We start from the raw sequence: 25801 nt of genomic DNA, 5'->3' as shown, positions 1-25801 counted from the left end.
GTGTTGAGTGACGGTAAAATACCAGTGTGGTCGGGATATTTTCGACTTGATAATACAATGTGTCGCAGCTGGGCGAAAACCTTTTATGTCCAAAACTGTTGCTTTTCAGGAAATGGACAAAAAAAAAAGATAATTCAAAAACATATTTAGCTAAATACCTTGATAATGTCATATGAAATTGCCTCTTCAGTGTTGAAATAATTGTTAAAACGGACACACAGTCCAATTTAGAAACAAAGAGCCAGGGTCCGTCCGAGGTTTCTGCCTAAAAGGAATTTTTTCCTCGGCACCAAATGCTTGCTCGTGGGATATTATTAGGGTCTTTGTAAATGATAGCGTGTGGTCTAGACCTACTCTATCTGTAAAGTGTCTTGAGATAACTCTTATGATTTGATACTATAAATAAAATTGAATTTAATTTATGAAAAGAAATGAAAATGACTATTTTATTTTTGACTGAATATAGAGATAAGGTTTTTACCAAGCAGCGACAAATGAAAAAGTATCAACACAGCATGACCTATATGTACAGCAATAACATGGACAGAACCAGCAACTTGAAGTAGGACTGTAAAAGTGAAATGGATAGCTGTGTCTGGTAGGATCAAATGCTGTCTCCTCTAGGGGGTTTCGGCTCGGGGGTGGAAAACTGGAACGTGAAACAGACAGGAGCACTAGTCAGGGTGGAATCGACGGGGATTGTCAGGGGCGGACCTGCGGAGAATGGCGGAGGTGTTGGGTTGATGACGTTTGGAGGAGAGGGTGGAGTGGCACCCTGGGGGAATCTTTGGTATGTGGTGGCGGTGAATGGTGGTTGGTTTGTGCCACTAACAACTAGTGAGACCTCTGGATCTGGCAGGCCGTGCACAGTGTCGGCGTTAATTGAGTCCTGTGCAGGATCCGAATTTGGCATGTCCTGAGAAATGTCTACGCCCAGAGCAGTTTGGGAAGGGTCATCTGGAATGAGTTGCGAAGCATCTGCATCAGTGGAGGTTTGTGGGTCCTCAGGGTATGGCGGGGCCGAAGTCTCCAGGGTGGCTGGAGAAGGCCCTGCTTCTGCAGAGGGAAGTAGGACAGCAGCACCCTCCGTAGCAGTAGGCACGTCTGCCTCTGTAGACATCGGCTGCACGGGTTCCTGTGAAGGCTCGACATGGGCGGCAGTCTCCTCTGATGAATTTGTCTCACTGGAGTCTGATGACTTGGATGAATCCTCACCCTCACTCATGCAGATCTGTTTTCATAATAAGGAATGATCTTAACATGTTCCTACAAAGACCTTTTAGATTGCTTTATAGTGCTAGTAGCAGAATGGCAGAGCTACTCACTGGTTTGGTCAACGCCAGAGTCACCATGAGGAAAGCACAAAGTGTAGTCCTCAGAATTGCCATTGCTGTCTCTTCTTTATTCGCTGAAACAAACAAGCCGTAAGCACTATATTGGTAAATTGGTGGAATGTACGTTTTTCATCTATTCCACTGCATTTAAGAGGGAAATGTACTTTTATCTTCACTACCTTCACCTGACCGCTCCAGTTACTAGTTATTTTGCAGATTATTCTTAATACAAAACATATGATCACCTCTTAAAACATGATGCATTGTTCAGTGAGAAAAGTCATTTTAGTCTGGAATTGAGTCGAAATTTGTATTATTTCTTTTTTTTATTTAATAAAAAAAAAAAAGAAAATCTGCCAGGTGGGTAAGAATATGTCAACACCATTTCAATGCAAATCTACTTTTTTCAACAATTTTCAAAAAAATCCACTTTTTCAGGATTCTACTTTTGCAATCTGCTTTATTCTTTTTTTTGAACATTTTAAACACGTTGATTGACATTAAAAACTAAATTATAGACAGAAATGTCTGTATAACACCCAATACTTTATATAGATAAAACCAGAATTTTAAGTAGGGATTTGAATTCCACCACTCAGCTCAATTGAAATGTTGTTTTTATTTGAAGAGCGATGTCCAACATATTTCAAACTAAAGCACATTTTAAATAAATGAAGACATCTCTTACAATATTCTAGAACTTTGGTATGAGCTACAAAGAAATATCAACACACTTGAAATAGTACATGGTAGATTATTTCAGCTGTAGTATTTTGGATAATATAGCACTCCTGCTTCAAGTCCTACCTTGATATGTTGAGTATCCTCTTATCCCTGCACACAGTAGGGACACAGCAGATATGATCATTTCTTCTTGCATTGCACATGTTTTTATATGGCTGTTGATATGTGTGGGTACAATAAACCAATAATTCATCATCTGATTCATGTCGTTAGCATTATTCAACTTCAACCCTGCCTCACTAACAATTCTAACTAAACCATTAAACACCCCAGACACAGCTAAATTAGAGAGTGTTAAAATTCTTAGAGGATAATAAAAGAATATGTACACAAACATGTGTTTTGTGGTTTTGGTGTAAACAATGGGAAGAATCCGGTTTAGACTTTAAATACATGTCAGAATTTCTTGGTAATGTCAATGCTACTCATTACAATGACTGCAACAAAGGCTACATTATTTGGGGTGGGAGATATATTTTTTTTTTCCTTCAATATCCTGCCAAAGTATACACTAATTCATAATATTTCTTCCAGCAAAGTTAAATATGAAATAGAAACAAATATGGACTTCCACTAAAACATATCCTACTGAAATCACAGCAGCAGTTACATGCCCCCATATCTACATTTATTCTCATAATTTACAATTACAGCAACAGCCAAGAAAGACAGTTCTTCACCACATCACAAGGTCAAGAATGTGAGCAACAAAGCAGTGGACTTAAGGCTTCACACCAACGCAGGTGTTTCAATTATAGCGGCTTAGACTCTACTGCACGTTAAACGGAGAGGACGCTGGCGTTGTTTGTTCGCCGCTTCTCCGCCTACTACTATTGCCTCGTGTTCTTGTTTGTGTTCTCTGTACCCTTGAAGGAAAGCAAGTTTCTTTCCTTCATCTCATCCCACTAAGCGACTTTGAGTCCATGAAAAGCGCTATACAAATTCAGTTTATTATTATTATTATTATATTATTACATAGCTCCATAATAATAATGATAAATGTGCAATTTGTGGACATAAGGCATGCAGAACATTGGGTAAAATTACTAATACCACCAGCAATATGTATTTCAAAGTACTTACTCTGTTCATGGGATTAGTGTTGCAACATGTAAGCAGCATTTTAATATTGTGGTTGCCTTGAGGTGGAGCTTTTAACTACTTTGTTTCATCTATAGGCCTAACAAGCCACACTAATCAACAAAGTAACAAGCTGTCAAATGTGGCACATGAAGTGTAGCATTTCCCTCTGAAATCTAGTAAAGTAGAAGTATTAAGTAGAAAAAAGTGGCAATACTCCAAACTAATTTGGTGCTTGATAAAAATGTACTTAATTACATTCCAGCCACAGCACTTTGGCGTTAGCTGTAGTAATTCAAGATTTCAGCTACAATAGCAGAGGCCTGTACTACGAAGCAAGATTTGGCGTTAACGAGGTAACTTCAGGTTCAACCCAGGGTTTTGTGTATCACGACGGTGGATCACCTGTTACCGGGTTAAATCGCCGTGGTAATTTATGCTGAACACCTAACCTGCTCTGGAGCAGGTTATGTTGGAGATTAGAGATCAACCGGTGTAAAAGCACCACCTACTGACCAATCAATACTCGATTGATAACGGCGTCACCGTTCTTAGAAGATCCGGTGGAGCTCCGTGAGAGAGAGGTGAGCTCAGAAAAGTTCAAACATTTAGAGAGCGACAACCCCGTTAACATTCCCTGATGGGGTATTTTTATGAAAGATGTAGATTATGAGCGGAGGGAATTACTTATAGGCTAGTTGTCGGCTTCTTGAGCCATGTGTTACCAATGCGACACATCGGATTTATGTTTTTATATTTTTTATTTGCTCTCACGATCGCTTACCAGTGCCAGGGTTGCAACTGAAATAATAGGCTAAAGCAACGACAGTTTATGGAAAGCACAAGTGTAATTATGGTCAGATCTTGTGCCTGACTGATGGGGAAGTGATATTGATAAGCGTTGTAATTTACGCATTTACAGCGTCGGCCATTTTTTTGCCAGCTTTCCTTCCTGTTTTAGGAAGCAGCAACTGTATTGCGTTTTGCCTGTAAAATCGTGTCTGTGTTCTGTGTTTATGTAGTAGTTTGCTCTTATGTAAAATATGCGGCTCTGGTAGATGTTTGAGATTGGTCATGCTGTGCAAACACTGCCTCTTTTATGTGAACGTGTGCGTCGCTGGATTGGGAAACCCTGGGTTGATTGAACTAGTTGTTAACCACCGTCGTGACACAGCTTATGCGGGACCGCGGTTGTTAGGTTAGGTGAAGCCGGGTAACTGAAATAAATCCGGGCTGTACACAGGCACCATGGTGCGTTGAACTATATGCTAGCATCAGCATGCTAACATGCTCAAAATGACAATGCTGATGTTTTGCAAGTGTGAGGTTTACCATGTTCACTCACTTAGTTCAGCTTTAGCATGCTAACATTTTGCAGAAAATGCAGCCGATAGGAATGTCACTTCTGCAGGTATAAATTGAAGGTATTCAGTAGTTTAAATTCGTGATCCCACCTTGGCGCTACAGTAAAATCAAAGTCATTGCAATTCATCTTGATGGAAGACATGAATGTAACATTTCATAGCAATACATACAATATTTGTTTAGATATTTCAGTCTGGACCAACTGACATCATTGCCATCACTAGAGCCATGCTGCTAGCAAGGCAGAGGAGGACTGTGAATGATAACTTGTATTGCTTTTTTAATTTGGTCTTTTTTGAAGCTGCAACATTTGGTTTATTAATCAATTGGCAGAAAATTAGGATAAAAAAGGAGAACCCACCTGGTAGTCACTAACCTCTCGTTACCCTCCGACAGTAGTATCCACCATGAAAATGTTCTTTTGATCAGTGAACAATGTTCAAGTCCGTGCCATAACTCAGGCAACCATCCGTTAGTCTATGTCAGAAGTTAAACATTGGTGGTCTAACTGACAGTAAACAAACATGCTGAAATAACTTCACAGGAAACCGTGGAAAATGCAAACTGTTTATTTAAAACGTTGCGTGCATATGAATCAACCTCAGTCCACAGAAGATGCCGCTTCCTGCAAAGAAAGAAAGAAAGTCAGACCGCCATCCCACAAGTACAGTAAGATAAATTGGGAACATGTTAGTTTATGGAGTTTTTGAAGGACAGACCATTCCACAAGCACAGTAACATAGAAACATAAATTGGGAACCTGCTAGTTTATGGAGTTTTTGGGGAGGTCCACCTCTGGTTTGTCTGTGTCTGCTGGGACAGTTTGTGTACAAGTCTCGGCTCCGTTTTCCAGACCGGTCTCAGCTCGGTTTTCCTCATCGGTTGAAGTTCCATTTTCTACACTGGTCTTCGCTTTGTTCTCCAGACCAGTCTCAGCTTTGTTCTCCAGGTCAGTCATACTAGTTTCCTTTAATGCTACTGGTCTAGCGCTCCTGCAGGACAGAAATACAAAACCGCAGTCCTGTGCTCGTCAACTGTTGCAATATGTGGAGATTTGGCAAACACATTTACCCCCCCCCCCATCTGCACAGACACCAAATGTAGTGATAGGTATTCATGGTCCTCCAAGACCAAACATACTGGACTTGTGTCCTGACTTTTCCATTGGCACCATCATGATGGTGAAATTAGTTTTTTTTAACCAAAGCAACAACTAAGATGGAGTGCCATTAAATTTGATCAGACATGTATGGTCCCAACAGGTTAAGTGGTAGAAGCTTTGGTGGTCCCTAAATCTGGGAACCTATCGGCTATTGGTCTGATAACAATTTAGTCCCTGGGGGCAACAGCCAATGTGTGTTGGGTTCTGGTGTAGCCAGCAGATAACTCTTATCCAGGCCAAGACTTCCTCTCTGTGCGCCGGTCAATATTTACAGTCCAAGGTTGATACTTTTAGGTGGTCCAGACAAAATTTCAGCTAATTTCTGTAAACAGATCTGCATATGAACAAAGATAAAGTGAAAATCAAAAAAATAAATCAAGTGATAACCAATGAGCATTTCAGCAAATGTGTTGTGCCTCTTTTGCTCTGCATGTAGTCCGGCTACGCCGCAGATACATTCTGGGACAAGAGAAAAAAAACCCGCTCTGGGTTGTTTGCATTTCTTTAAACCAATCAGTCGTCTTGGGCAGCGCTAAGCTCCGGATACAGCGACGGTGGCTCTGCAAAACAGTCTCAGGAAGGAACTTGTTTTGATGAAACATTTGCACCCAGCAAAAGAAAATGCCACATAAAATATTATCTGAAGTTAACCGTTCACACACTACAGTAGCATGAGCCATTTCAATTAACGTTTAACCATGTATACATTACCAGTGTATCGCCACGTGTACTTAGTCCACAGCAATCTCGCCAAACGGTCCCAAACGTCCCAGTTGGATTGTAAAATTGACAAGGAATGTGTTCAGGGCATGTACTAATATCCACCGAAAGAAGCAAGCAGGCCTGCCTTGTTGCATGATAAAAATTAACAGCGTGTAGCTTGCTAGCTCGAAGGTTGTCGTTTCCTGTAGGGAAGGCATTTTGAGAACAGCAACACGGAGTCTAAGCAAAGGGATGTCTGGCTCTATCCTGAAAATGTACTTATGTGATCTAGACTAACCTGCGTGCAACTAAACCATGCTTAAACATGACTGATCACAAATGGAAACCAGAATGCTTCTAATCTCAAAAATTACAATTAGCAAATGTTAGCTTGTGAACTGATTTACACCTGCTTAATATGCTAGCATTGCCACTGTCAGCATGTTATGTTATGTCATGCAGAGAAATCTAAATTTGCAAGCTGAAGACTAAATCTATACATTCATTTCATGTTGGTACAGGAAGGTTTCTTTTTAATTTGTAATCAGACAAACCTTACGTTGGCACTCTTCTTCCTCCTAACCACCACTATCATCACAGCAATGAACACCACTCCTGCACAGAGCCCCGCGGCAGCGTAGACAATGGGACCCTTCATGGTCTTCAGGACATGGTCTTGACAGGACTCCCCCCTGTAGGCCAGCGAACACACACACGCAGGGTTTCCATCGGTCTCCACACAGCGCCCGTTGCCACTGCAGCGTTTTTCGCTGCACTGCTGGACGTCCAGGTTACTGAGCTGAACGTTTACATTCACGGTGGTGTTCAGGCCAGTGTCTTCAGAGAGAGGAGTTCGAGTGGACGGACGAGGAAAAGAGGAGCTGCGGGGCTGGGTGGGAGCTAGGACAATGGCTTTCTGCTTCAGACGGACACCTAAGAAAAGTGACAATTTCAGCCAAAAAATAAAAGAAATTGGGCTATTTTAGATCGAGGACATTACATCTATTTTCCAGTTATTGCTTAAAAAAAAAAAAAAAAAAAAAAAGGTATAAAGACTCACAGTTCTCGTCTGAGTGGTCATAGCAGTCAACGTGACCGTTACAGAACTTCTCAACAGGCTGGCATTGGAATTGATCCAGGCAGGGCCTGCTGCCACTGGGGCAGCGCTGCTCCGGGCTACAGTGGGTGGAATTCACGAGGATGTGGTCATGGGCACACTTGCATGTCCGACCTCTTGGTGTGGCGAGGCATAAGTGCTGGCAGTTGCCGTTGTTTTCTGTGCACTTGTTTGAACCTGTAAAAAAAAACAAAAAAAAGTTCGGTAGATTTGTCAGTCAACTGGAGTTTGTGCTCATATTTGGAGGAGCCCTCTAAACTGCCATCAAAACAGTTATGGTGTGTAGTTCTTACGTACCAATCTGACTGGACTTGCTGAAAGCCTTTAAGCTGATCACTTCTGAGTCAACCTCAAACCACAACTTGTTTTGATGTTGCTCATCTCTGTACCAGAGTCTGGTCTTGTCTGAAGAAAGGGGACAACACAAAGTAATGTGGCTACATTACCATTACGTTTACCCATCCACTATAGGATGTTTTTACCAAAAAGAGGCCAAGCAGTGGCGGTTCTAGCTAGGCCAGCCAGTGCCCCCGTAATAAGCCTCGAACCCCCTCTGGCCCCCCTAACTGTGACAAATATTCATACATTTTAACCCCACCTTTAACCGCAAAGAGGGGAAATTATGTGCAGTGATAAATAAAATGTAGGTTAACACTGAAGTATTGTTGTGTTTGTCATCTTTTATAGAACCAAACCTGTGGCGAGTTGGTGGTATGCAACACTTTGCTTAATAAATTTGGTACCCTAAACTCGCATGTGGCCCCTCCATTTGAAGTTGTATAGAAGCCCCACTAGCTATGAGTTGCCCATTTGTGAATTGTGAATTGTGGGATTCATCCCAATACACGCGGAAGCCAGATGCTACGTGGAAATTTGCACCACGCCCTGCATACCCAGACCTCTGATTGACTGTTTACATCCCGTAAACACTCCCACAAGCACACTGACCAGACACACTCTCCCAAAGTCAATAATCAGAGATACAGCGCTACACGCCCCTCTGTGCTCCCTTCAGAGCAATCACCCATTCATAATCCCATAACCACCGTGTCTGTCCCCCGACTGAGACCGTTTAAACCAAACGCTAACAAAAGAGGTGCTATACTAAACAACCTAATTGGAATTAAAACAACCACTGCAACGATAGAACAGAACAGGAAAATCAAATGTGGACTATTAAATATTAGATCTCTGTCATCGAAAGCATTATTGGTAAACGAATTGATATCAGATAACCACATTGATTTATTCTGCCTCACCGAAACCTGGCTGGGCCATGACGAATATGTTAGTTTAAACGAAGCCACTCCTCCCAGTCATAATAATACCCAAATTCCACGAGGCTCAGGCCGAGGAGGGGGAGTTGCAGCCATATTTGACTCGAGCCTGTTAATTAATCCTAAACCTAAACTAAATTATAACTCGTTTGAAAGCCTTGTTCTTAATCTTCAACACCCAACATGGAAAACAGTACAGCCAATTATATTCGTTGTTGTTTACCGAGCACCAGGTCCATATTCTGAGTTTTTATCTGAATTCTCAGAGTTTTTATCATGCGTAGTCCTTCAATCAGACAAAGTACTTATTGTAGGTGATTTTAATATCCATGTGGACATTGAGAGCAATAGCCTTAGTACTGCTTTCAATTCACTGCTAGATTCTATTGGTTTCAGTCAGAGGGTGCATAACGCCACGCACTGTTTTAACCACACCCTCGACCTTGTGCTAGAATATGGCATCAAAATTGACGATTTAATAGTATTTCCGCAGAATCCTTTATTATCAGACCATTTTTTAATAACTTTCGAATTCCTACTACCAGACTATACGAAATTAAATAAAAGTTTCTACACTAGATGCTTATCTGACAGTGCTATAGCTAAATTTAAGGAAGCTATTCCAACAGCACTTAACTCAATGTCATGCCTTAATATAACAGAGGACTGTTATGTTAACTCTAGTCCCTCCCAACTTGATAACTTTGTAGACGCTGCTACGGCCTGCCTACGGACTACTTTAGACTCGGTTGCTCCTCTCAAAAGAAGATGATGAAGGAAAGGAAACTAGCACCTTGGTATAACTCCCAAACTCGCAAATTAAAACAAATCTCACGAAAACTTGAAAGTAAATGGCGTTCCACCAAACTGGAAGAATCTCGTGTGGATTGGCAAGATAGTCTAAAAAATTATAGGAGGGCCCTCAGAAATGCCAGATCAGACTATTACTCAACACTAATAGAAGAAAATAAGAACAACCCAAGGTTTCTTTTCAGCACTGTAGCCAGGCTGACAGATAGTCACAGCTCTATTGAGCCATCTATTCCTATAGCTCTGAGCAGTGATGACTTCATGACCTTTTTTAATGATAAAATTATAACAATTAGAGAAAAAATTCATCACCTTCTGCCCACAGCTTCCAACGACTCACCATTGGGCGCAGGAGGGCTAGAGAGAACGATAAGACCTGATACTTATTTAGACGGCTTTTATCCTTTAGACCTCCAACAATTAATGTTAAGGGTCTCTTCAGCTAAGCCAACTACCTGTCTCTTAGACCCCATTCCAACGAAGCTACTTAAAGAAGCACTACCCGTGGTCAACACCACATTACTAGATACGATCAATATGTCCTTATTAACGGGTCACGTACCGCAGTCTTTTAAAGTAGCTGTGATAAAACCTATTCTGAAAAAACCCACCCTCGACCCTGAGGTCTTAGCCAACTATAGACCTATATCTAACCTCCCGTTTCTCTCCAAAATCCTTGAGAAGGTAGTCGCTAATCAATTGTGTGACTTTCTGCATAGAAATAGTCTATTTGAAGACTTTCAGTCAGGATTTAGAATGCATCATAGCACAGAGACGGCACTGGTGAAAATCACTAACGACCTTCTAACTGCTGCTGACAAAGGACTTGTCTCCGCATTTGTCTTATTAGATCTTAGTGCTGCATTCGACACTATTGACCATACCATCCTCTTACAGAGACTGGAACATTTAGTTGGCATTAAAGGAATCGCACTAAGCTGGTTTAAGTCCTATTTTTCTGAGCGATCCCAATTTGTTAATATTAACGATAAACCATCCAAATACGCTAAAGTTAGCCATGGCGTTCCTCAAGGCTCAGTGCTTGGACCAATTCTATTCTCTTTATATATGCTTCCTCTAGGCAATATTATTAGGAAACACTCAATTAACTTTCACTGTTACGCAGACGACACCCAATTATATCTGTCAATCAAGCCAGACGAAAGCGGTCAGTTAGCTAAACTTCAAGCGTGCATTAAAGATATAAAATCCTGGATGACCCACAATTTTCTGATGTTGAACTCAAACAAAACGGAAGTTATTGTGCTGGGACCCCAAGCACCACCGAACTTCATTATCTAAATATATAGCTACCCTAGATGGTATTGCCCTGGCCTCCAGCACTACTGTCAGAAATCTAGGAGTCATTTTTGACCAGGATCTATCCTTTAACGCCCACTTAAAACAAACTTCAAGAACAGCCTTTTTCCATCTTCGTAACATTGCCAAAATCAGGAACATCCTGTCTCAAAACGATGCTGAAAAACTAGTCCATGCATTCGTAACTTCCCGGCTGGACTACTGTAATTCTTTACTATCAGGCTGCTCAAATAAGTCCCTCAAGACCCTCCAGCTGATCCAGAATGCTGCAGCACGTGTTCTGACAAGAACTAACAAAAGAGATCACATTTCTCCTGTATTAGCTTCTCTGCATTGGCTTCCTGTAAAATCCGGGATTGAATTTAAAATCCTTCTCCTGACCTACAAAGCACTAAATGGTCAAGCACCATCATACATAGAAGAGCTTTTAGTACCTTATTGTCCCACTAGAGCACTGCGCTCCCAGAACTCAGAGCTACTTGTGGTTCCTAGAGTCTCTAAAAGTAGAATCGGAGCCAGAGCCTTCAGCTACCAGGCTCCTCTCCTGTGGAACCAGCTCCCAACTTGGGTTCGGGGGGCTGACACCGTCGCCACATTTAAGAATAAACTGAAAACCATCATCTTTGATAAAGCTTATAGTTAGGGAGTGAGGAGTTGCAGCATAGTAGAGTAGAGTAGAGGGAGGCAGGAAGTACAAGCCCGTTCCGGCAGGGGAGAGTACGAGCCCGGTCCAGGGCCCCTCTCTTTAGCCTGCCTCTCTTAGTTATACTATTATAACTCTAGACTGCTGTGGGAAGCTCCTTCCAAGGACACAATGAGCCGCTCCCTCTTCTCTCTTTTCACTTGTCTCCTTTTGTGTGCATCTTAGTCCCAGAAATGCCTGTTACTAACCTAGCTCTGGGGAGTTTTCTCCCCGGAGTCCCTTTGCTTCTTCTTCACCCAGAACATCGCCTTGGAATTGGGTGGCACCTACACCGGGGTCCTGGGTGCAGCTGACGCTATGGACTTACTACACCCTGCTACGCTCTGCGTTTCCCCGCAGTGTCCGACTGCGTCCTGCCGCGTCCAACCGCGTCCACCCAGGCTGCTGTGCCACACTACACCCCGTAACGCCCTGCTGTGCCCTACTATGACATGAACTACTATGACTACCATTGTGATCACTGCTTCACTATCTTTATTATGACTATTATTGCCACCATTCACCACTCCCCCAACTGGTGCCGTCAGACACCGCCTACCAAGAGTCTGGGTCTGTCCGAGGTTTCTTCCTAACAAAAAAAGGGAGTTTTTCCTTGCCACTGTCGCAATAGCTACTGCTAATGCTTGCTCTTGAGGCAACCACTGTAATAGTTGGGGCTTCGTAAAGTACAGAGTTTGGTCTAGACCTACTCTATCTGTAAAGTGTCTCGAGATAACTCTTGTTATGATTTGATACTATAAATAAAATTGAATTGAATTGAATGTTTTGAGCTCCTGATGTATTGGATAAATATGCAGCAAAACACTAGTTATGATGCTGCCGAACAGCACCAACTCCTTGTAATTGGTACACACAACATTGCATTAGATGTTATTTTTATGTACATACTAAATGAGCCATTACCACTGACAGTAATCCAGAGCAGTGCGCCATCATTCAGAGCCACAGCAGCCAGGCCATCACCTGTCTTCAACTCTCTGTATCCAGAGCCATCAAGCTTGACAGAGCCAATGGTCCCTAAACCTGGGCAAGAATCCAAGCTTGGTTATTGCTTTTTATGCAAATTATGCTTTCTTGCACATTTACTTTCAATGCATAAAAACATCTTTAAGAAAACTCACCCGACTATAATGAAAATTTGTAATAAGTCATACCTGTGTCAGCCCAGTAAATTGTATCCCCATTACTGGAGAAGACCAGAGATGTGGGCTGGACAGCATCCTTGCACACCACACTCCGCCCAGCACCGTCCATGTTGGCACACTCTACAGTAGCCACGGTACTCGTACCCTGCTGGCCCATGTTGGCAAAACAAACTCTTCCATTGGGAGGGTGGAGGGCGATGGATCGCACTTGCCCAATACCTTCCTTTATGAGAACGGCAGTGTGTGCGCCGGTGCTGGAGGTGACTTGCAGGCGGGGCTGTTTGTTGCTGCTCCAGTAGATGTTAAGTGTTACCCAGTCCAGAGCCATGGCGGTGATGGTGTTGCCCAGGAGTTTCAGAAGCTGGTCCTTGGAGGACAAGTCAGATTCCTTTAGCTTAAAGGAGCTAAGTGAGGTTGTGCCGTCGTCCGTCAAGAACAGGGTGTGGTCACGTAGGCAGTAGTCCATGATGGCTGCTTCATTGACGCTGGGCACCTGCAGGGCCATGTGTTCAGGCCAGCCCTTCAGCTCTCCTGCCGTGTGTTGGGACTGCAAGTAGATCTATGAGAGAATAGATGAAAGTGGTTTCAACACAAGTAGGCCTAAATTAGTCCAGTATTAAGCAACTACGCTGTAACCATGTAATCATAGGGACAAATCGTGAATTTTGTCCACTAAAAAGGCTCAGATTATTATTCTAAGTGTAGAAAGAATTCCTTTAGAGACTTACCTTTTTCACCAGAAACGGCTCAGAAATCACCAAAAATAGGGTCCAGGTTGGAAAAAGTTACCCTAAAGCAGGGGTGTCAAACATACGGCCCATGGGCCAGAAACGGCCCGTCAAAGTGTCCAATCAGGCCCACTGGACGACTTTGCAAAATGTGAAAACTGCAGAGAAGTAATTAAGTCCAATTCCAAATTTACCACTTTAATCTCAGAATATAAGTTATTTTTCCGTAAATGTACGACTTTAATCTTAAAAATCTTTTTTTTCCTCTGAATATTACCCCTCTCTCCCAGGTTCGTAACATTATTTTTTTCCTACAATGGCCTTAGAACACCATTGTAGCAGAAGCAACTTGCATTTGCCAACATCAAGCTGACAAGACCCTCTGTGGCAGATCAAGTTTCTGATCTTTCTGGAGTGGTTTACTGGTCTGGCCCACTTGAGATCAAATTAGGGCTATGTGGCCCATGAACTAAAATGAGTTGGACACCCCTGCCCTAAAGCAAATTAGACCAAGCAAAACTATGCATTATAACAAAACCTGGGTGACGGTGGAGGGAGACAGCATCAGCAGGAACGCTGAATTGACAAGGCTGGAGCATGTCAGGCCATCCTCAGCCAGTAAGAGACCAGAGGGACACTTGCACACAGCCTTGGGTCCCGGGGCCAACACACACATGTGTGAACAGTCCATGTTCTCGCAGGGACTATCAATGCCCATCTGGAGCAATGGGTGGATGACCTGCAAACCAAGCAGCGAACAAAAGTGTTTTAAAAATGCTCTTTTTGCACCTTACAATTCATGCCGATTGAAATATTCCTTTCAGCACATGGAATGTATAATTTCATTCACAACAGCAGTTTGGGAATATTTCCATCAACGACCCCGGGGTTTTTATAATTTCCCAAAACAGGTTAGTATCTTCATAAGCTTTTAAACATGCAATGTCATAGCTGTGCGTGGGCAATATGGCAAGCTGCTGTGAGCACTTAAAAAAAAAAAACACAAAAAAAAAAACACAAAAAAAAAAAACACACAAAAGTGATCAAAGATTTTGTTCCAGTTCCTCCATTATACAATACCAGCCCCATATCCACCTGTCCCAACATCCTTCATTCAACATTTTACTCACCTTCACACCAAAAGGTTGTCTGAGTCTTTTCAGGAGAACTTGACAGTTTTTGCCAGAGATTTTATGAGCAGCCAGCACCACTCGCTTTTTGGCATCAGACCAGTAGAGCATGTCATTGAACAGTGCCAGGGAGAATGGGTTGGTGGTCTCTTTCATCTGTAGAATCTGAAAATTACATTTAAATAGACACATTTATTATTCAGGGCTGTGACTTTAGAGTCTTATCATTTTCACATGAGCTATCATTTATGCTCAGGCCATTTCAGAAAAAGAAAACCATTAAGTGCCACTTGTGGGGTACTCCTTAAAAAGGTCCTATGACATGCTGCTTTTATATAGGCCTTAGTGGTCCCCTAATACTGTATCTGAAGTCTCTTTTATATAGACCTTAGTGGTCCCCTAATACTGTATCTGAAGTCTCTTTTATATAGGCCTTAGTGGTCCCCTAATACTGTATCTTAAGTCTCTTTCCCAAAATTCAGCCTTGGTGCAGAATTACAGTCACTAGAGCCAGTCCCACAATGAGCTTTCCTTAGTATGTGCCATTTCTGTGTCTGTAGCTATTGAGGAGGGGGGGGGGGGGCAAGGTGGAGGGTGGGGGTGTGGCCTTGACCTACTGCCACTTTGCTTGTTTTCAAGCCATGAGGTCTTTCTCTCATGGGTGGGCCAAATTCTCTGGGCGGGCAAAGCAGAGAAAGGGGAGGTAACCTTTCCCCTTATGAGCTCATTAAGGATATTCCAGATCGGTCCATCTGAGCTTTCATTTTCTCAAAGGCAGAGCAGGATACCCAGGGCTCGGTTTACACCAGGGGTGTCAAACTCAACTTCACTAAGGGCCACACTAGAAAATGAGAATCACATCAAGGGCCAGACATGTAGAGTTTATTGACATGCTTTTATTTAATCCAAAAGTTAAATATGTTTGACTGTATTATTGCATGTGTCATAGTCTTCTCACTTTGGTCGACATAAAGTCCTAAAGAAGTCAGGAGAAATGTTCTTAGCCATCATAGAAGAAAGTTCCAAAAAACTTTGGGAAAAGTTACAAAAACTAGGTGGGCCAAAATTTATTGTAAACCAAAATTGATATGCGGGCCGGATCATAATCTGTGAGGGGCCCGATTTGGCCCGCAGGCCTCGAGTTTGACACGTGTGGTTTACACCTATTGCCATTTCTAGCCACTGGGGGACCATAGGCAGGCTGGGGGAACTCAAATGTTAAAAAAACCTCAAAGTGAAATTTTCATGCCATGGGACCTTTAAAAAGGAGGGCAGGATATCACAATATTTGACCAAATACCTTGATATCGTGGTGCTATTGTAGGGTTGACAATTGGTGCTTTCACAAAATATTTACACAATGACATGTGTGACAAATAATCATCAGTAATGTGGATATAAAGAACAGGCAAATAGAACAGGATAGAGAAAATACATTACTTTACTGTAATGCAAGCCTGAAAAACCAGGAAAAAGGCAATACTTGTATCACGATATCCAAAATTTAAGACGATATCCAGCCTCATATCAATATATTGCCCAGCCCTACAACATCCCCTTTTTAAAATAGTTTACCCGAATGTCATCTCCATCCAGTGTTGCAGATCCAATGGCCCTCAGCCTTTCATCTGTCCAGTAGACTCGGTCAGAGATTGTGTCGACAGCCACACCACCCGGCCAGCCCAGACTGGAGTTTACCACTGCCTTCCTCTCTGACCCGTCCATGCCGGCGCGCTCTATCTTCACTACAGTACCAATCTCTGTCCAGAACATCAACCTGGTAGAAAAACAAGACTCTGAAATGGTCTTTAAAGTGCTCATATTATGCTAATTTTCAGGTTCATAAATTGTATTTAGAGGTTATATCAGAATAGGTTTACATGGTTTAAAAAAACACCATATTTTTGTTGTACTGCACATTGCTGCAGCTCCTCTTTTCACCCTGTGTGTTGAGCTCTCCGTTTTAGCTACAGAGTGAGACCTCTCACTTCTGTTCCATCTTTGTTGGGAGTCACACATGCACAGTAGCTAGGTAAGGACTACTAGCCAGTCAGAAGCAGAGTATGAGGGAGTGCCACGCTAGCAGCTAGGCGAGCATTATAAGGTGTGTTCCAAAGTGACCACATTTGTCTCTGAAGTAAAGGCTGGACTACAATAGAGCTGTTTGGAACAGTTTGTGAACAGTGTTTTCTGTTGGAGATGGTAAGTCCCTTGGGGACTTTTCCACTTTGTAAACCTATAACGTGCACAAAAAAGATACACAACACAATAAAAGGAAAGGGAAAAAGCCAAGAAGCATAATATGAGCACACAAAAAGCATTTTACAAACATTGTAGTATAGTTTGGAGGGTGAAATCATCATGCTGACCCTTTTTGTGGCAGCAGTGCCAGAGAGCGAGGCTGTTCCAGGTCTTCATCCAGGATGATGCTGTGGTCCAATGACTTCACAGTGGCTGTGGACAGTCTGACTGCAACAATCTGGCTGTTCACTCCGTCGATCCAGTACAGGTTCCTCCCGAGCCAGTCCATGGCAATAGAATCAGCCCGGACATCTGTGGAAACATTTGCCCATGTTCATAATACATCTTACCTCACTCAGTTTATTTACAGCCTCAGAATTATACTGATGATAATGTTGATAGATTAATAATATGGTCTTTTTTCGGTTTTGTTTTTTAAATCTACTGTGTATGTGCCCACCGCCCGCACTGTTTGTTGGACGCCACTGACCTAGATTTCGTTACACATGTGCCTGCACATTGTGTCGATGACAATAAAATTGAAAATGGCGTCACTTGTCTTGAGGAAGTATCCTTATGCATGACAGTGAATACCTAGTTTGGATCAATGTAGTAGTACATTTCCAGGATAACTGCCTGCATGGCTCATGTGCCGGATGTAAATATATTACATATTGGACCTTTAATATTTTATATGGCATTTTCTTTTGCGGGGTGCAAATGTTCCACCATAACAAGTTCCTTCCCGAGACTATCTTGCAGAGCCACCATCACTGCATCCGGAGATTAGCGTCGCCCAAGACGATTGTGATTGCTTTTTTTTTTTTTAAAACCAAACAACCCAAGAGTGTGGTGTAGCCAGACCTGACTCCACAGCGCTGTGGAGATGGGTCTGGCAATGCAAGACCCGTGAATAATTATTCCTCTGCATCAATATTACTAAATGTAGATGTCAAGTCAGCTGCAACGTTGCGCCAACCTTTAATCAGAGTTCCTGTGGTCTTCTGGTCCAGTGAGGACCACCTGATGCTTTCAGCATCCAGACTGACCCAGTAGACCCTCTGCTTCATCCAGTCGTAGTCCAGGGAGAGGATGGCCTTCTTGGCAGAGGAGGACAACACATCAAGGCTGCGACTGCGCAGGCCAAACGAGAAGAGGTCCGTTTGGACTGACGACAACAGGAAGGGTTCACCTGAGGGGTGAAAAATGGATCATCGTCATTAGTCATTTTGACAATCAAAATGACTATTGATATAATAGACTAGTGACTATTGGTGTTAAAATTGATTAAAATGAAGGAGGTCTTAGTGAGTGGACGCATTTATTGAACCACAATGCAAAATGTTACCCTAGATTTATATCCTATATATTTTAGGAACATTATTGCAGTCCTTATCTTTTTAGGTAAGTGCTACCATGCAGATAAAAGACAAAATGTTCATACAAACTTAAAAAAAAAAACAAAAAAAAAAAAAACAATTATGTCCAACTCTCAGCAAGAAAGTGAATTGTATGAAAAGTGCATTTCCCAAAACTTCAAACCAATTCCTTAAGTTTCCATAATGCGTCCCCTGCAAAACACTGTTCTATGGCCCACTAAACGGATATACCAAAGGGCTTTACCGGTGATCTTGCAGCTGTGCCCATCTGCCTCCTTTACGTAGCCTGGGTGACAGTCACATTGGTATGAGCCTTGATTGTTGACGCACAGCTGACTGCACACGCCTGGGCTCCGGCCTTCACACTCGTCGATATCGGCACATGTCAGCCCGTCTGCCATGAACCTGAAGCCTGCCTCACAGCCACAACGCTACACAGCAAGAACCGAGTATTAGACAGAGGAGCTGCAACATTCACATTACACACTTAAGAGGGAAAGCCATCATAGAGTCATGACACACACAACACACTTAGTTGATAGAAAGAAAACAAAATGCTTGGTTTATCCAGAAGGGTCTTTCAGAAACTTTACATTCACTGCTACAGTCACAATTCAGTTTCTACTGCATTTCTTCTACTAGTGGTGGAATGTTATCAAGTACATTTACTCCAGTACTACTGTACTTAAGTACAAATTTGAGGTAGGCTACATGTACTTTACTTCAGTCTTTTTTTTCATGCCACTTTCTACTTCTACTCCGCTACATTTCAGGAGAGAAGTATTGTACATTTTTCTCCCCCTACATTAATCTTGCACACAAAACACACACACAATGTTTAATTATAAATTAAACTACCTAACAATATATGGGCCTACAAGTACAGCTGAAATTAGCCAATTAATTAAACAGAACTGTTGAGTGTTTCCAGTTTCTAAAATATAAATATGCATCGAGAACTTTTACTTTTGATACTTTTAAGTACATGTTCCTGATGATACGTACATATTTTTACTTAACATTTTGAATGCAGGACTTTTTTGCAACAGCATTTTTACAGTGTCGTATTTGCACTTTTACTTAAGTAAAGGATCTGAATACATCTTCCACCACCGTCTCAAGTCTTTATTTTTTCCATTTTAAAGCCACGGACAGACTGACTTGTTTGTTAACGATCAAGCACACACAAAGTTGGGAGATACAAGGATGCTCACCGTTCCCTGTGGTGTGCTGTAGCAGCTCTGGGAGCAGCGCTTGTTATCTGCCTCTGCACAGCTTATCTGGCAGCTGCCTCCCTCATCGGAGCCGTCGGCACAGTTGGTAATGCCGTTACACACCAGCGATGGATCCAGGCACTCCTTGCTGCCACACTGGAACTCGTGAGGAAGGCATGTCACCATCCTACCTAGTACACACACCATGTTTTTGGTTTTAAAATACAGAATTGTAGGAGGTATTCAGCTAGGCTACATAAAGTAAAATCCCTTTATTGAAAGTTAACGAAACAAATGTTTAAAAAGGTGGACATATTATGCTTTTCCGTCATATCTACAATGTTTTGTTGGATTTTAATGTTGAACGTGGCCAAAATACTTTATTATACTTATTGAAATAATGAGGTAAAATTCCCGTGAGCTAAAATTCCAACTGTTCTGAACGCTTCGGTTTCAACAGTTTTTCCTACTCTCAGCTAAGTGTTACGCAACTCCAAGCCGGCCTTCTATGATTGGTCATCTGCTCCAGCCAGGCAGGACTGGTGTTCTATTTGCTAACCCTTGTGTTGTCTTCGGGTCAAATTTGACCCGTTTTCCAAAATGTCTATATCAGAAATATGGGTTTCTTTTTAAACTACTTCATTTTGATTACCCAAAAATAACACGGACGGATGATTCCACACAATGCACTTCACAAGTACAACAGAAGATCGGCTCTCTACATTCATTGAATTTGGGGTGTTTTGTTTAATTTTTTTGCATTTCAAAAAGAAATTGAAATGTTTTGAAACAGTATCCCGACTGAACGTAGGTAGGATTGTGAAGATCCAGGACTTAGCAAAAAAATGTGAACAATGTGAACATCGACAACTTCTCAGTCCCTCCCCCCTTTCCACTAAAAGGCCAAAACGGTCTCCTAAGCCCCTCCCTCCACAAGGGAGAATGAATGAGTGTGCATGAGCAGAGATTGACATGAAGTTAGACGACACACCCCCCCCCCCCCAGCCATGATTGGTGGATCTCAACAGGGAGCTGTGGATTTTGCAAATCGCACTACAGGCCAGAGGATTTTTTATTTTATTTTTTTAATGACCTGCTTCATGTAGTTCTACTCAAACATAGGGTCAGTTTCAGCAAATATGACAGAAAGTTAGTTTTATAAGTCTTACTACTGCATCTTTAATATTAGTCTAAATAATTCATAATTTCAACTTTTTTAACTCAAGGATTAGGTATCATTTCCTTAATTAGGTTTGACCATGAAATCCAAAAAGTGTAAAACTAGTAATGAGTCGGTGTTAGTGGCGTTTATAAATGGTAGTGAAAAGAAGTTTATATAAAAAAAAAAAGAAAAGCAAAACATTGAAAAAAGTGCCTAGGAAAAAAAAGACCAAATCATCGACGAGTGCATGGTCCTATGGAAGATAACAAGAGTTAACATTGTCACATGTAGCTACATGCTAACGGCAGTAAAGCATGTCCTCTTGGCTGCCAATGTTGTTAAATTCTCCCCCATTCCGGGTCACATTACTCCTGAAACATTTTTCGGTTATGTAGCATTTGGTTTAGAAGCCTTTGTTTGTGATTTTTCACAGTACAAAGTGCTGCTATATACTCCCGTCGCAGTAGCTCCAGCTGCTACTAGTGAAACAGCAGTGATTCCAGGAAACACGCTGGCCAATCAGAGCAGACTGGGCTTTTTTCCCAGGAGGGGGGCTTAAAGAGACAGGCGCTCCAGCTATTCAATTGTTCCCCTCGCTTATGGGTTTCATTTTGATCTTCACCCGTTTCAGTTTCCACACTATACTCTTATCACTTAAGATTACTTTCGACATTTGACTTCCATTAGATATTACAGAGACTCGTACACAAAGACTCAGAAGAAGAAAAAATAAAAATAAGGGAATAAAGAGGGGATTACATGCAATAATAGCCCCCGGCTGGATTCGGACCAGAGATGTGCAGTTACTAGGCTATGATGACTTCATTTCACTTCAAATCAAGCATTGTTTAATTTTTTTGTCTTCTTTTCAATGGGTAAACAATGCCACCTTTTTCTGTGATGCATAATGTACTCACATTCAGTCTCGTCACTGCCATCATCACAGTCCTTCATGCGGTCACACCTCCAGGATATAGGGATACACTTGGTCTTGGATGTACACGACCACTGGAACGCACCACAGTTCACTAGAGCCACAGGACAATCCTAAGGGGGAGCCAATGTATTATTTTACTGCCATTTTACTCCTAACTGGTACTTCACAAATTCAACTTTTGATTTGGAAATAGAGGCAACAGGGAGGCCACGTAAGGGTTTAGACTATTAGAGAGCGTGGCTGTAAACCAGTCAAGAGTTTGCTGAACTGAAACCTGCCAGCTCCATGACTGCTGTTCTGACCCTGACCTTTGGTGGGGGCGCCGTTTAACAAAAAAAAAAAAAAAAAGGAAGTCAGCCATCAAAGACTGAAGTATAGGGGACAGATTACTCTATAGCAGGGATCTTCAACAGGGGGTCCTCAGAGTCAGTGCAGGGGGTCCTCCAAATTGTTAATTTTTTTTCAAAAATTAAAAAGTCTTAACATGAAGCCAACATATTAGTAAACATAAATCCCCACTGCTAACTGGCCTATAGGTAAGGTAGTCACTAAGGCCATCCACATACACAGTTCATCACAAGGATTCACTGTGCCACATGTATGTTTAACATTAAAACATGATTTATAAAATCATGCCAACAATTAGGCCATTTTAAAAGTTTAGTATTCTATGCAAAAAAAAAAAGGAATGCATTAAGGCTTTAGGCCACCTTACATGTTATTGTAGGCCCAGTTTAATATGCAACTTCATTTTATACAATATATGTAGTACGGGGTCCCTGCTCTGTCTCTTTCAGTTAAGGGGTCCTTGGCTTAAAAAATGTTGAAGACCCCTGCTCTATAGCATGTAAATATTTACATTGAAGTTAACATTTGAAGAAAAAAATGCTCAATTGTGTTTAATCATTACTTTTCCCAAACATTTTAGGTTATTGCCATGGTATTGTTTCAGTATCGAGATATTCAGGCAGGGTATTGTATCAAAGTCATAACTTTGGTATCGTGGCAACACTAGCTTACACAGTTTTAGTCCTGAATCTATGAGTCTGTCCCAAGGTGTTTATACATCCTCGGGCTGTATTTGTGACTGGCCTTTTATTTGTCCGTGTGGCAGAGAAAAAAATTATTCAAGATGAACGTATACACAGCCATGTCAAAATCCCTTTTCGGTGTTGATGTACAGTTGTTTCACCCCCAATTTTCCACATACATTAGATACAAGTAAATATGGTCCTATAAATAGGGTTCAACACAAATCTGTCCACTTTAATGTCTACTTTGGCCCAACATACACCTTCTCATCCGTGCCATCTCTGCAGTCCTGATCTCCATCACAGAACCACTCCTGCACCAGACACTCCTTGCTCTGGGGGCAGCGGTGTTTGGTGGTGCAGACCGGTGCGCTGCTGCAGCTCTCCTCATCGGAGCGGTCCAAGCAGTCTGGGTGGCCATCACAAAGCATTGTGGCTGACATACACTGGCCATTAGCACACTTGAACTCTGTGGCACTGCAGCCCTCGTCAACTAAAAGAAGGGGGGGGGGGGGGCAAAGATTGTCACAAAAACATGTCCTATACAAGCAGAGCCAATTATTGGGACTAAATTACTCTCCTGTTCACCGACAACGTACCACAGTTTTGTTCGTCACTGCCGTCCACACAGTCCCTATCCCCATCACAGAGGAAGCTGCTGGGAATGCAGCGGCTCTTGTTATCACACTGATGCACGCAGCCCTCCATCAGCTTGGCACATCCCAGCTCATCCGAGCGGTCCTGACACTGAGGCACACCATCGCACACCTGGCTCTGCGCTATGCACTTCTTTCCATGCGCACACTGGAACTGGTCTGCAGGGTACACATGGCATAATCAGGATGCTAGGGTTATAATTGGGCTTTAAAATTGTCTAAACTTGTTCCCAGCTTTAGTGGATTTTAAGGTTCTCCATAAATAATCCTGTTAACATACCTCATATCTGGACTTTCCCTCTATACATTACATTTACTCTTTGTTGATATGCATAATGCTATTTGTTTAATGATTTGCAATTACATACTTCTTTGCAGTGACAATACAATGTCACTTCAGACCCATGTGTTTTGATCACGTTGAGTTCAATATGGTTACATTTACCAATGATCCTCAATGAATGTCGATACATAGTGTGAAGCCAAATAGCTAACAGTCTCTGAACAAACTGTACATTTAATGCATTTGGAAGAAATGTATTTGACTGATGTACTCAACATAAAATAAACTACCCACTGGAGGGCAGTATAAAGTAATATTCTTAACCCAGCAACAGGATATCACACACACATAACACAACCAGATTACCTGTTTCACATGCTGATAAGCATTCTTTCTCATCTGAGCCATCTCTGCAGTCTGCTTCTCCATCACACACATGGTTGTAAAGGACGCACTCCGTGTTGTCCTTGCAGGGCTTAGAGCCCAAAGGACACTTGATGGGCGTAGGTGAGCCAACAGAAGAAGTGGGCACAGAGGTTGTACTAGCCCCTTCTTCCTTCTCATATCTGTCTTCCTCTTGGTCCTCTGATGCAGGTGCCAAATAAAAATCAATAATGCAAGACTGCATACTATGTAAAATGTGGACGCGAGATTCTCAGTATCATTTCAACCTACCACAGTTGGCTTCATCTGTGCCGTCTAAACAGTCCCGCTCTCCATCACAGATCAGGTTTGCAGGTAAGCAGCGACTCTTGCTGTCACAGTGGTGAACACAGTCGTCAGTTTGCACCGTACAATGCATTTCATCAGAACGGTCCTGACACTGAGTTACACCATCACACATCTGGTCCTTAGGTAGACACTTTTTCCCATGAGCACACTGGAACTGATCTGTTTGGATGCAGGCATTTGACATTTTACTGTTAAAGACAAGTTATAGTTTTGACCAAAAACATAGTTCACGATTTATTATTTGCTTGCGTTTAAATTATTTGTTTGGATGCCAAATAGCATATTGAAACTGTCTTAAAGACATACTGTGATAGTAAAATCAGGTGCCAGTTTATTTTAGGTACACCTAGCTAAAACTAATGCAGTCTGATACAACAATCTTGCAAGAAATCCTACCTTCTTGAAGGCTCTAATGATCAGTTTTCATTTAAACTGTTTTAGGGGGTTGTAGAGTCAACTGTACGATCATTTTGCAGGTTGCAGTGCTGTTGAACTGTATTGCATAATACAGAGAGCCTACCCTCAATGGTATTACATAAACTGAACATTAAAAAGGTGGGATTTATTGTGGGGCTTTTGCATTAGTTTTAGTAAGGTATACCTAATAAACTGGCAACTGAGTGTTTTTGCCCCGTTTACAATCTTATAGGAGTCAACTTTTTGCAGAACTAGGTACTTAACAACTCCAGTGTTCCCTCTGCAAGTTCAGCTTCATGAATGGACAGAAGTCATTAAATTCATTTGATGAGTTCATCCAAAAGAGCTGAATTCACCCTTGCGTTAAAACAGGGTTGGGGGGGGGGGGGGGGGGGTTACCCATAAGGAATCATCTAGGTTCTTAAACATGAAAAACCCAGAGAACACATCAGATTTTGATTCTAAGTAATAAGCTTATTTTGTGAAGGGTTGCATTTATCAATATCATACAAGACATTATGCCAACTCCAATAGTCACATTTAATCGGATTTCTAAACTGCCATAACAGCCATACATTTTAGTCATTCACAAAATTGTATGTGGCACACACTATCTGTCACAGGTCAAAGCTAACTTCAGAAAGTAATGCCAAGTAATAGGACTTCCAGTCCAGTAGCCTACCTGTATTGCATTCTGATGCACAGTCCTCTTCGTCTGAACCATCCTTGCAGTCCGGCTCACCATCACACACATGGTTGTAGAGGACACACTCTGAGCCCCCCTTGCACGGTGTGAAGCCCAGTCCACATCTCAAAGGACTTGTTCCAGCTAAAACAACTGTTTGGATCACAAAATGTCACTTATTGCTTAAGTTACAATTAGCTAATAATGCATCTCTCACTCCGTGTCTAAACTGAGAAACATCACTCTGAATAAATTAGAATGCGTACAGTCTAATCAGTATATTTTTGTAGATGTAGGTGTAAAAACAGTTTTGGTATACTTGGCTCACCTTGCAAGGGCCCTAACAACTGCACTAATACTGCACAAAGAAGCCAACATCCTCCCATCGCCACAGATCAAATAAAACGAACCAAGTGCCGAAGTGTAGCATTTTATAATGGTACCAGG

At 42.0% G+C, this 25801-nt stretch overlaps 2 protein-coding genes across 4 annotated transcripts; both read right to left on the bottom strand.

Annotated features, from left to right (window-relative positions):
- Positions 1-358: 358 nt before the first annotated feature.
- Positions 359-2844, bottom strand: LOC116050697 (vegetative cell wall protein gp1-like). Of its 2 annotated transcripts, none has more exons than XM_035995226.1 (3): positions 2142-2844; positions 1326-1431; positions 359-1231 (listed from the first exon to the last, which is right to left on the bottom strand). In XM_035995226.1, exons 1-3 carry the CDS (start codon positions 2219-2221, stop codon positions 605-607), a joined length of 813 nt encoding a protein of 270 aa, XP_035851119.1. In that variant the 5' UTR covers positions 2222-2844; the 3' UTR covers positions 359-604. The 2 variants fall into 2 exon arrangements, with proteins under 2 accessions (XP_035851119.1, XP_035851112.1); XM_035995219.1 differs by having other exon boundaries at positions 1326-1408.
- A 2244-nt stretch (positions 2845-5088) lies between these two features.
- On the bottom strand, positions 5089-25801 carry lrp13 (low-density lipoprotein receptor related-protein 13). Of its 2 annotated transcripts, none has more exons than XM_031300614.2 (21): positions 25683-25801; positions 25352-25507; positions 24196-24411; positions 23887-24105; positions 23181-23396; positions 22845-23074; positions 21531-21660; positions 19452-19642; positions 18482-18668; positions 17838-18050; positions 16987-17170; positions 16193-16394; positions 14618-14782; positions 14026-14226; positions 12769-13318; positions 12518-12637; positions 7802-7909; positions 7448-7681; positions 6942-7320; positions 5284-5515; positions 5089-5148 (listed from the first exon to the last, which is right to left on the bottom strand). In XM_031300614.2, exons 1-20 carry the CDS (start codon positions 25738-25740, stop codon positions 5287-5289), a joined length of 4188 nt encoding a protein of 1395 aa, XP_031156474.2. In that variant the 5' UTR covers positions 25741-25801; the 3' UTR covers positions 5089-5148; positions 5284-5286. The 2 variants fall into 2 exon arrangements, with proteins under 2 accessions (XP_031156474.2, XP_031156473.1); XM_031300613.2 differs by having other exon boundaries at positions 5110-5148; positions 5317-5515; positions 12503-12637; positions 25674-25793.

The sequence above is a fragment of the Sander lucioperca genome, chromosome 2, assembly GCF_008315115.2.
Source record: "Sander lucioperca isolate FBNREF2018 chromosome 2, SLUC_FBN_1.2, whole genome shotgun sequence".
In the NCBI taxonomy this organism is placed as follows: Eukaryota; Metazoa; Chordata; class Actinopteri; order Perciformes; family Percidae; genus Sander; species Sander lucioperca.
Note: the sequence above shows the minus strand (reverse complement) of the source record. Positions and strands in the feature narration are given on the sequence as shown.